Source organism: Dasypus novemcinctus, chromosome 2 (assembly GCF_030445035.2).
Source record: "Dasypus novemcinctus isolate mDasNov1 chromosome 2, mDasNov1.1.hap2, whole genome shotgun sequence".
Taxonomy (NCBI): domain Eukaryota; kingdom Metazoa; phylum Chordata; class Mammalia; order Cingulata; family Dasypodidae; genus Dasypus; species Dasypus novemcinctus.
In genome coordinates, this window is record NC_080674.1 from 9,028,832 (window position 1) to 9,041,975 (window position 13,144).

A 13,144-nucleotide genomic window follows, 5' to 3' on the forward strand; every position below is an offset into this window, starting at 1 on the left:
CCACGCCGCGCATTCCCACTCCAGGCGGCAGTGAAATGCATTATGTGGCGCAGCAAAGAGCACTTTTCTTAGGATAGGAAAAAAACCAGTTCATTTTAAATGATTGGCATTTTTCTCATGTTTCAGATGTTACACATTACTTTTTATTTAGGGGTTTGGTGTAAATTCTCATAATACTACAGAGCAAACGAAATTGGAAAATAGCTGGATTCTCAATTCCAAACTCATGACTGCAAAGGAAACTCTGAATTCCACTCCCTCAATACACTGCCTTTTTTTCAATAGATATGACACGTTAGGCAAAATGACACTGAAAATGTTACCTGATGCGGTCCCACAGAAGTGACAGGACAGTGAAATTTGGATTGTCCCTGAATGCCCTCTACCTGGCTGCTCCTTTCCTTGAGGCTGCCCTCCTCATGCAACCAGCCTTTGCCTGGCGCTGTGTTCTGGTGACCACCTGATGGTTACTGGGTCCTGGGTCAGGTACCATTTTAATAAAGCAACAGCAGTGCAGAACATGGAACAAATATATAAGTAGGATCAAGATGAAATATGTAAGCACTTCCAGGGAGAGCAAAAATCAAAATTAGCAGTGTGAAAGTTGCCAAGCCATTTGCCATTTTGTATGTCCCAGCAGGGACGCCCAACTGGGGGCAATGCTTGGCAATGAGTGGCTTACACGATTTGGGGGTGCTATACTGACCTCTAGTCAGTGAAGGTCAAGGGACGCCGCCAGCCCTGGCAGGGCTGCGCTTGCTCAGTCACTCACGGCTTGGTCCCTCTTAAACTCCTACCACGGCTGTGCTCTGGACACAACGGGGCAGGCGCAGCAACAAGCACCCTCAGGAGCCCGAATCCAGGGCAGCTGGGGGATAATGGAAATGCAGCGTCACAGGGAAGGTCCAAACAGCGCTGGAACTTGATAAGGATGACAAATGATCAGACTTGAGTGTGGAGAGAGGTCAGGGCACGAAGCCCTACCACAGATGAGGCAAGTCATGAGAGAGCGGCCACATCATCCAGGCAGGGGACAGGGCACAGGCAGGGGACACACGTTGAGAAGCGCCCAGGGAAAGCACCCCACGGGGGGAAGAGGGCAGAAGCAGTGCGTTGGGCTACAAGCACACACCAAGAGGCCGACAGCTTTGTTGTGGAGTTTGCCCAAACTCTTTTTGTGTGACCAAAAGGAAGGAGGAAGAGTGAGGAAGGGGTGCCTGAGTCCCAGAAGGGAGACAAGAACAATGGAAGGAGAAGGAGAGGAAAAGCAAAAAAGAGGAAGGAGTGGTGGGAGGGACGAGGTCCTCGGGCAGCTTCCAGGCCCCGGGGAGACACCAGTGTCAGGAGGAAGATGGTTGAGCTTGACATTGAAGCTGTGGCGAGAGGACAGTGCTTTCCATCAGGGAATCCACCTAGGACCTGCCCCAGCCCGGTTCATTCCTCAAGACAGGTGGTCTTGTTTAAAGGACCCTGTCTACCCCCTGGCCCCTCCTCTCTGGGGAGTGAGGATAAAAATCAGCTGCATATCCATCCCTTTTAGACCCGCAAACATTACAGGGGGGAAAAAGAAAACCACTTAGAAAGCACTCCTTCAAAAGTTTTATATACAATTTCTACAAACTCAGGTGGTTATTGAGGTCTCTAATGTGCTCTTGTATTTATTTTTAAGTTTTTAAAAAAATTTGGCATTCTAGAAGATATTCTGAACCTTGGTAACTTGGTGCTATGATTCCACCATGAAATTCTCTTGCATCTCCGATGGTGTATCTCAGAGACATTTCCTGGGCTTAAATATCTTTCAATAAAGAGCCTTCATCAAGTCCCACCCTTTGTCCTTTTTCTCTTTTTTCATCTCCTGGTGTTTCCCTGGCTAAGACTGCACTCTCTTCCTTGTCTACCTTCTTGCTTGATCTTCTGGTCACATTAATAAGCACTCTTCAGTTCTGGGAAACCAAGTGACTAAGTTTACAGAGCCAGCCTCAGGGATTGACTCTCAAAACCATTTAATTACCAGCCAGAAAATCAGATGAGGAAGCTAGGTAAAACAGAGTGCAGAGACCTCTTCTGTAAATATCCACGGGGTGAGGATCTTTTACCAATGCACTCCCCATTTGGCTCTATTTTCCTCAAGCCATAAAGAAGAGGAAACATTCCCTTAGATGCCAACAAAGGTATTCTAACACACACACACAAATACAAACACACGAGCACATATTCAGACGGTATTTAATGTGTTGTAACCAACATCAACGAACATCACTACCCGAAAATAAACACGCCAATTGCTAATCAAGAGATCTCTTTCTGGCAGCGTACTTGGCCCAGTGGTTAGGGCGTCCGTCTACCAAATGGGAGGTCCGCGGTTCAAACCCTGGGCTTCTATGACTCGTGTGGAACTGGCCCATGCGCAGTGCTGATGTGCGCAAGGAGTGCCCTGCCACGCAGGGGTGTCCCCCACATAGGGGAGCCCCACGCGCAAGGATTGTGCACCGTAAGGAGAGCCACCCAGTGCGAAAGAAAGTGCAGCCTGCCCAGGAATGATGCCGCACACACGGAGAGCTGACACAACAAGATGACTCAACAAAAAGAAACACAGATTCCTGTGCCGCTGAAAACAACAGAAGCGGACAAAGAACACGCGGCAAATAGACACAGAGAACAGACAACTGGGGTGGGGGGGAAGGGAAGAGAAATAAATAAATAAATATCTCTTTAAAAAAAAAAGAGATCTCTTTCTATTTCAATAGCAAATCACAAAACTTAGTCTACGATGTTTTAATGTTTCAGATTGAAACACTAGTAAGTGAATAAGATGCTCTAATTTTATGTTTAAAGAGAAAGTAATATACTTAACAGAAGGATAGAAGAAGACAAAACCACAACTTGTATTTTTTATTAATTTAACCAAAAGTTCTAATTAAATTTTATTTTTAAATTATTGAAAATACAAACTTAGGATGTTATCAGAGAGCTAATATCTTCATACTCAGTTTCTTCTAATAAATTATTTTTATCTTCCACTTATCTTTTCAATTATTCTCCTAGGAAATTCCTTTTATTCTCCATTTTTTCCTTTTGAAATAGTGATGATAATATTTTGGTGAAAAGTGATTTGAAAACCAATTCTGATTTTCTTTAAAGTTTTTTATTTTATTTTCTTAATTTTCTGCCTCTTTTCAGGTAATAGAAGTATGTAAGAATTTTAAAAGCTAAGAGTCTGTAGCCCACTAGGAAAATCAGGAATGGCAATCAGGCAAGTTTTTCATGAAAGATTCCTAAATTATTTTCACTATTTGATGATAGCTACGAATTTATAAAAAAAAAGTATGTCCAAAAGAAAGAAAACAGAGTAAAGATGAGCAAGAGGGACAAAATATAGCCATAAAATAAAGGAAAGATCAAGTTTCCAAGACTAAAAACAAGTTTTATGAATTGAAGAAATACGGAAAATAATGAATGCTATGTAATACATTTAAAAGCCCTTAAAAAGGCAATGGTAAAGTTATATGAAACTTTCTAAATCATATTCTTAATAAAAAATACTACATGATTTTTATAAGTTTAAAACGGACTATTTCTAAAATGTATTTCAAGTTTATAATTCCCTCAAATAAAAAATTTATCATACTTTATTCTAAGAGAAAGCCTTAGCAATTTAGCAAATGCTAACACTGTTAAATTTTGATGGTGATTTTAACAGCTCTTTCTAAAATGTGTCGATTGAATAGTAGAGTAGTTTAATAGAGCAGGATTGGGCTTTGGAGTCACACTTGTTCCAAGCCTACTCTACCATTCTCCGAGCCTGGAGATCCTCATCGAAGGAAAATGATATTTAGCTTAAAAAAGAGGAAAGATTGTCATAAGGATTCTAACTAATGCATTATGTCAGGAACTCTGGTCCTTAATAGGTATTTAATAAAAAGCAGATTCTTGTCATCACTGTCATTGCTATTGTTTTACCTTTATATTATGATAGAGCATATACAACCTCATAGTAATGTGTCCCCCTTTTATATGCTTCCACCAGCAGTTAACACATGGTTCTGTATCTAGCATGAGGAGACTCTAGGCCAATACTTCTTGAATTTTAGCAAGCATCTGAATTGCTTGGTAAAATGCTAGCTCTCTTCTATGGCTCTGAGCAGGGCCCAAAACTGGGCATTTCTCAGCAACAACCAGTGGAGGCTGAAGTTGTGGGTCCCAGGACCACCCTCTGTGTAGTTGAGGCCCCTTCACCACTCTTTGGATATTTGCCTGCTTCTGTAACCCATACAGTAATTCACCTTTGGAAAGGTATGTGCTCCAGTAAAGTAGACCATCACTGACAGAAGGAACCTGCAAAAGAATTTCCTCACAATGATCAAATGCAATTTTCTCAAAAATGCATAAGTGTCCTCAGAAGGCAAAACTTATGCCTCTTACTGAGCCATACAATTGCAAGAAGGCAGGCCTGCACTGTGTACAGTGGCCCCAGGAACGCATTTCCTACTTCAGCTATACACTGCACTCTTCGTAGGAATGTGGGGCCACAGATCTTAATATAAAAGGAGAGAGCTTATTATAAAATGATAACGTGAAAAAAAACAATAAAGACTGGATCTCAACCCATTTCTGAGATAACAATTTTTATTTTTCTTACTTTCTGGAGTTAGCTATGAGAAGTGATTGGGGAAAACTGAAATATTACTTTTAAAACTTAGGCCTGTATTTTTTCAAATGAGATCACAGCCAGTGAATTTCATATCTTAGTCTAATACCTAAACGTGAAAATCACTTTTTTTACATTCTAAATACTTCTTGGAAACTGACTGATTGCTGTGGCTAATTATAATTTCAAGCTAAAAACTTAAGAATTTACTATACATGAGCCTATACACCTGCAATAAGAACAAGGCCTAGAGCAGCATTGTGCCTGGGAGTTTCCTCCTGACAGCCTTCATGTTACTCAAATGTGGCCAGTCTCGAAGCCAAACTCAGCATGTAAATGCAATGCATTCCCCCCAGCGTGGGACATGATACCCGGGGATGAGCCTCCCTGGCACCAAGGGATCACTACCAAATACCAGCTGATGATGCAACTAGAAAATGACCTTGAATTAAAGGTTCAACGCGAACCAGCAGAATATCCCTGTCTATATATAATAACAGGAGTTTAAAATGCTGTTTGACCTAATGTAAGGGGGAAATGGAAAGGAGAAATGAGTTTATATGGCTACGAGTCTCTAAAAAAGAGTCTGGAGGTTGTCAGAAAGATTGCCCTTATGCACAACTGAGCAGAGTCTAAGAGACAGATAAAGTAGATACAACCCCAGGTAGTGGTTCTTTTGAGGGATAAAGAGACCTACGGGTTCTATGGTCATGGCAGATGGGGTTCACTGCCATATCAGATGGCCCTTCTTTGGAGCTGGTGTTTCTGCGTGATGGAACTGGACTCAGATGGGATCTCTTTTCACAAGACTTCATGCTACTTTACTGGAATTGTAGTTGGTGTTGGGGTTTAAGATATATTTAGGGGATTTGAATCTCTGGACTGACAATATGATAGCCAGGCCCTGAGCCTCAACAGACTTCAGCTCCTACACTCTGATTTATTGGACTTACCCCACTCAGCTAACATGGAGTTGAAGAAGGTCAACCACCACACCATGGAGCCTAGAGTGCCTACAACTGAAAGCAGGAGGATTGCATCCAGTATCCATGTGGAATCTAAGCCCCCACTTGACATAGATGTGCAATGGACACAACCAATCCAAGGTCCACAGAGAAAATGTGGCATTGGTGTGGGAAGGGTGGCCATGTTGGCTGCTGGGTGCGGGGAATGGGAGGAAGAGATGAGATGGGGAGGCATTTTCGGGACTTGGAGTTGTCCTGGGTGGTGCTTCACGAACAACTACGGGACATTGTAGATCCCCCCAGGGCCCACTGGATGGAACATGGGAGAGTGTGGGCTATGATGTGGACCATTGACTATGGGGTGCAGCAATGCCCAGAGATGTACTTACCAGGTGCAATGGATGTGTCATGATGATGGGATAGAGTGTTGCTGTGGGGGGAGTGGGGAGTGGGGGCGGTGGGGTTAAATGGGACCTCATATTTTTCGAATGTAATATTTTTTTTAAAAAATGAATTAAAAAAAAAACATTTAAAAAAAAAAAGAATTTACTATACATAATATTTTGACTTTTCCTTCTGTGATTTTACATCCTAGTCAGGAAATCTTTATATGGAAAACAGTCTGCATGAGGTCGCTCAACAGATGGTCTGTTGAGGGCTCCTGACAGCATCCACCTTACCTTGGATTTGCCTTTGCTGTAACAAGCCTTCTTGGTAGCTTCATCACACTGCCACTCTGCAACCTGTAGGAAACATCAAAATGGACAGCAACTATTATGGCTTGGACAAAATCAGGGGTCAAAAAGGAAGAAGGATTGGGCCAGCAGACGGGGTGATGTGGGCACACCATGGCACCCACCTTTTATTATGAATATAGAATTTACACCCAGTACATGATATGGGCTTATGAGTGGCTTAAAGATGGAAGCATTTTCAAAGAGCCTCCCACTGAATATCTGCATTGAGGTGATAGTGTGATTTTTAGGTCTTGTCACTGTTAAATAGACAAGTTCAATGAGCTAGTAACGACTGCATTGATTGGAAAAATCGTCATGTCATTGAAATCACAAAATAGATACTAATCCACAGTGATTATAAGCTGCTTCAAAGAGAAATTTGGACATGATATGAACTAAATATTATTTTAATCAGCTATAATTTTATTTTAACTCTATGTAAATTAACAATATTCAAAGACAATGAAGTTTAAGAATGGTTTTGAATATCCTTACTCCCAGGATACATATATAAATGGTGAATAGTCAATAAATAAAAAGCTCATGCAAAAAAATACATCTATTATTTCCACCCCCATACCAGTATTACTTCTGACTAACTAGAGAGACATAATTTTTCAATGTTTCTTCACAGACTAGACAAAGCTTAGACATGTTGATTAATTTATTCTATGTGTCATCCCTTCTGACATTCACTCACAAAAAGAATCTGTAATTAGTCAAGATAATAGAAAAAGCTTACTACTTACCAGGATGAAATGATGCCTGCAGACACTAATGACTATATACTTGAATTTTGATTTATTTTTTTAAACAACATTAAGTGATCAAGTTACTTTTCTATTACTAAGGGGAGTGTGGTATTTTATATAGTAATAACATTCTCTGCTATTAAATCCTTTTATTCCTTACTATCAGAGAGGGATTTCTGAAGAATCGTCTAAATTATGATCCAGAGAGGTGATAAGAGCTTAATATAGAGCTGCATAACTATATATATCCCTAAGAAGTACAGATAAAATAAGTTCCTTGCTATTATACTGACTTGACCTTTATATCTCCTTTTTTCAGATCTCTTTATGAAAGTTCACTGTTGTTTATATTTAAATAAAGATATTCATGTATTTGCCCTTACTTAAGCTTAAAACAGGATTGATGTTGCATGACATATTCTTTTAATAAGGCAGACCCCATTAAATTTTGCTTTCATTTTACCAAGAGGACTTAGTGTTAAAAAATTACCAGGGAAACTGTACAGTAAAATGCTTTAGATAGAGAAGCATCCACTGTGGATCTTGCTGAACGTGAAACAGCCGTGCTCTCTTCAGTCAACACAAGAGCTATAAGGAGTAGGGTTAGTCCCAGGGTTATGAGAGAAGAATATTTATCAAACACCATCAAAATGGTTCAAATTCTGCTGGGCAAATGGTGAACAAACAGCTTCATGAGCCTGTCTAATGTCCAAGAAATCTTTGCATCTTCAAGATAAATATTGGCCAAGGGTTGGAAGGGGAAAGTAATAGGAAAAGATTGTGCGTGTTTTCAAAAATATTTCATTATGTTATCCTGTTCATCAAGAAATGGCAATAGCTCAGACAAGTTTATTAGAGCAGGAGAAAAAAGAACATATAGATTTTTCTGACGACCATTATTAAAAATAGTGAAGTTACTTTCCTGAGGCGTTTTGATTACAGCATCAGTAACTTGCCAATAATATTCAAATTCAGAATTAATTAAAGACCATGACTGTAGAGGGTTTCTGTTGATTCACTTTCTACTGGAATAAAAGACAGGATAAATGGATATTATATTAGGAATGGAGCTTAACTGCCTATTGCAGAAGGCACTGGAGGTGAACAAATATAATTGGATATAGGCAGAATTTGAAAGGAATGGATGGGGGACAATGAATTTTCCAAACTGGCCTAGAATTGCATTTTCCCTATTAATTCTATTGAGTCTTTCCATTAACCCACTGTACCCACTGGATTCACTAGTCACCATTAGAGAAACACTTCTGCTGGAGTGGGAGACACATCAATGGGACTCTCCTGTGCCAGCTCACTTCTCTAAGTTACCCATTTCACTGTTGAAAAATAGATTATTTTCTAACCTGGTCATAACTTCTTTTATTTCACTACATCCATTTTATACAATTGCACATCATTTAATAAAGTGTTCTTGTTATATTCTCAAATGGAGATTCATTGCCATTCTTTTATGTTGTCATAATTTGGGGGACAACCCATGACTGATTTGAGAAACCATCTTTCCATGTGACTCAAATTTCTTTTTAAGGCATGTTTCTATCCACCAAAACCTCTATATATGGCAGACAAAACAAGTGCAACGGCATTCTATTGTTTCCAGTCTCAATACATGATGGTCTTATTTCCTGAGTCTCCTTTGATTTCTTAATTTTTGTCATATTTTGTCCTTTTCTATTGTACAGTTGAGAAAAGGAATCTGAATGCTCAGTTCCATTCAGCATTTAATCTTCATTATATCTTTTGCCAGAGACATGTAGCAATAAGTTCGTGGTTACTCTGATATCCAATACAGTAGACAATTAATTTTGAAACATCTACATTTTAAAAGACACAAAGCTTCCCATCTGTGGTGCGTTTTTTTCCTATGGAAATACATACTAATAACATCTGCACTATTCAACAGCTTGCCAAAACTTTGCTTTATGTGTGTGCATCCATTCTCCCATTCGCTTAATATAGTCATTAAGTATCTACTGAGTGGAAGTTACTCTGTTGAATAATGATTGATGGAAGAATAATACTTGCATGCATCAATATTAATTTATGGTAACATGTAAGTTCTTCCATCAGCCTAGATATCATCATGCTAAATGTGAGAACACAATAGTGGTCATTTCTATTGGTACAACAGCCACTTGCTGGTTTTTTCAGGTCCACTCATGGTGATACAATAGACCTGACAACATTATCAATTTTCAGGAAATGACAGATACAAACAGACTTAAAAAGAGATAGTGTAGGCTTATAGAAAACCATTTTGTCACAGCAGAAACTCTTGGGATATAATGGATCACCCATTGTTCCATGATACAGAATATACCCGCCGCCTGGCACAAACACACATGCTCAGATTATGGTAAATGGAACTGTGATTGCAGGAGTAAATCACATGCAGAAAAGGAAAAAGATTGGCTCTTTTTATATACATGTTACATACATATAAATCCACAGTTCTCAGAAGTGTATAAACAAAGCTGTGTATTATCACATTCTGCAGTAAGAGAAATTAATTAGACAGGGACCAGCAAAAGGCAGGCACTTTTCATAAAAATGAAGAGAACAACATTCTAGCAGATGGGCCACAACTCTTTCAGCAGATGGCTTTGCTAATTAGATACTGGCAAAAGATAACATTAAAAAAACTAGTTTAATTACACAGTGCCAAAAATTAACAACCACCTGAGGGCTTTTTTTTTCATATGTTTGCATTCATATTCTTATGTCATGTTTTTCCTATGACATGATGGAGAATTTTAAATTGTCATGGCAATTATAAATAAATTGCCAGGGAATGTGAGGCTATATATTTGTTCAAAACAGAAGCAAAATGCAAATGTGTTGGAACTTGAAACAAATATGAATATGTGACTTGAATAAAATGCCGATTGAGTTATCTAGTTATCTTTACTAATTAGCTTTAGTGAACACATCTGAAAGGTTCAAAGCAAGTGGCACTTAAGAGACTTTGCAGAAAGGTGTTGTAATGGAGTGCACTGACAGACACAAAGGGGTCAGTCTTTGAGTCACTTTGGGAGGGTTTGTCCAACCCTTCACTTCATAGTAAATATTAGGTGTATTCATTCACTCTTTTTTAAAAAAATGCCTTTTTTTCTAAAGATATATAGATCACAAAAAAAATGTTACATTAAAAAGTATAAGAGGTTCCCATATACCCCACACCCCACCCCATCCCTCTCGTCCCACATCAACAACCTCTTTCATCAGTGTGGCACATTAATTGCATTTGGTGAATACATTTTGGAGCACTGCTGCACCACATGGATTATAGTTTACATTGTAGTTTACACTCTCCCCCAGTCCTTTCAGTGGGCTATGGCAGGATATATAATGTCCGGCATCTGTTCCTGCAATATCATTTAGGACAACTCCAAGTCCCCCAAATGCTCCCACATCACATCTCTTCTTCCCTCTCCCTGCCCTCAGCAACTACCATGGCCACTGTCTCCACATCAATGATACAATTTCTTCCATTGCTAGTCACAATATTTCTATTATAGAATACCAGTAAGTTCACTCTAATCCATATTTTATTCCTCCATCCTGTGGACCCTGGGATGGTGATGTCCACTCCACCTCTAAATTGAGAGGGGGCTTAGATCTCAAATGGCTGATGGATGCAATGCTCCTGCTTATAGTTGTAGGTGCTCTTGGTCCCCTGCTGTGGTGTTTGACCATCTTCACTTCCCTGTTAGCTGACCTGGGTAAGTCCAACGAACCAGAGAGTAGGAGTTGCAACTTTGCTGAGGCTCAGGGTCCAGCTGGCACATGGTCAGTCCAGAGATTCAAGTCTCCTGAGTTTACACCAACCCCAGTACTAACCACAGGTTCAATAAAATTGACAGAGGCATGTGTAGTAAAGTCACATTTGGGACACTTCCATATCTGACCATGTCAAATATAGACAGGTCTTATATTTCCTATGGGAAAACAAGATGGTGGTTCTTAAAAAAGTTACATACACTCACATATATATTTTTAATGTAATATTATTACAAAGTCAATAAAAAAATAAAAATTAAAAAAAAAAAGTTACATACAGAATTATCATTTAAGCTGACAATTCTACTTCTAGATATTTACCCAAAGAGAGTAAAAACAGGGTCGTGAACAGAGAATTTTACCCTAATATTTAGGCAGCATTATTCACAATAGCCAAAAGGTAGAAAGAACCTAAGTTTCCATCAACAAATGAATGGATCAACAAAATGTGAACCAAACCACAATGCAGTATTCAGCCGTAAGAAAGAATGAAGTTATGAGATCTGCTTCAACGTGGAGGAACCTTCAAAACATTTTGCTCAGTGAAATAAGCAAGGTACAGAAGGACAAAAATTGTATGATGTCACTTTTTAGGGATAACTAGAAATACCAAATTTGCAGAGAGAGAGAAATTATTCAGGGAGCGGGGGTCCAATCCATGTCTACTGATAACCTCTGGATCGGAGGATGGAAAGGGACTTAAGTTCTACCATCTATTTACTGGCTTTGAGTCACATTATGCATCACCCCCAAATTAGGAGACATATCTTAACCTCATAGATGCCTATAAAAGTATAATTTTTTTAAACTCCTCTGTTAACCACCAAGCTTTTCTTCTACAAATTGAACTTAGTTTGATAACTGCCCAGTGGTCTTTCCAACTTAAATGTTTAGAGAATATTTTCAGTTGTAATAGATGGCATAAGGTAAAATTAAGGATTTGGTATTGACAATTAATAGGGCACAAATGAAGGTCATTGACCCACCACTAATTAGTTGCCAAATCTTGGGCACTATAATAATAATATTGGTAGGAATACCAATTTACATTCTTCTGGATAACTGAGAGACAAACCTTTTTAAGTCCTCACTATAAGGTTTAAATCTCCAAATATATGGTTATGATTTGACTGACAGGCCTACAGGCCACTCATACCACAATGCAAATAGATTGGGAAAACATAGCTTTTACTGCCTTTTTTTTTAAATTGCCCCTTTACCCTATCACTTTAACTAGGAAAGGAATAACTTTGCAAAAAAAGCATTTTCCCTCAAAAAAAAATATAAAAAGGTAATAATAGATTGAACTTTTGCTATGTGTTAACTACCATGCTAATGTTTTATATATATTAATTGCATTTAAATCTCTCAATAGCCATATATAGGAAGTACTGATAATCTCATCTTTTAGGTAAGGACCTTGATGAAGTAGTTTGACACAGGCCACAAAACTAGAAAACAGGAGCCCCAAGATTCAAACTTGGCAACTTAATTTCAAAGCCTGTGCTCAAACCACCCTCCTATCACCAAAATTGCCAGAATCCCTCATTACCTGAATGCCAAGATTTCTTTACTTCTTTCTTCCAAGATTTAGAAAAATATATACATAAAGCACATAAATATGTACACAGCTAACTTCAGAGCTATAGCATTCAGTAAATATTAATTAAGCCTAAAAGTCATTAATCCCATTGCCATAGAGTATGTTTATTCTTCTGGGCACATTTGCTGCCCTAGTGTTGATTTTACTGGGGATACATCTCATTTAATGAAAGCCATGGGATGTCCAGGACAGGATTTAAGAACTCTGGTTTTCAGTGAAAAATGATGGTCCATGATGGGCCCCCTTGATACTAATGACTACTCTTACGAGCCTGTGTGCTTGAAATTTCAGCTTGGCCTAGAGCTGCAGGGTGCCTAAAAGTTCCTCCTGAGAATCTCCATGTTGCTCCAATGTGGCCAGGCTCTAAGCCAAACTTATAAATAAATGCATTACTTTCCCCTCAGCATGGAACATGACTCCCAGGGATAAGCCTCCATGGCATTGAGGAATTACTACCAAGCACCAGCTGGTGATGCAACTAGAAAAAGACCTTGAATAAAAGGGGGAAATGGTAAAGACAAATGAGTTTATATGGGTAAGAGACTTCAAAAGAAGTCGGGAAGTCATCAGAGGGGTCGCCCTTATGCACTCTCATCAGGATCTCAGAGACAGCCAAAGTAGATACAACCCCAGGCAGTGGC

General features: G+C 39.1%; 1 protein-coding gene across 2 annotated transcripts in view; it reads right to left on the bottom strand.

Annotated features, from left to right (window-relative positions):
• The window catches only part of SEMA5A (semaphorin 5A), a 539,903-nt gene that overhangs the window by 219,172 nt on the left and 307,587 nt on the right, over nt 1-13,144 (bottom strand). For both annotated transcript variants that reach the window (XM_058306809.2, XM_058306819.1), the window contains one exon: nt 6,294-6,356. In XM_058306809.2, coding sequence (XP_058162792.1) covers nt 6,294-6,356 — 63 coding nt within the window. The remainder of the gene's footprint in view (nt 1-6,293; nt 6,357-13,144) is intronic.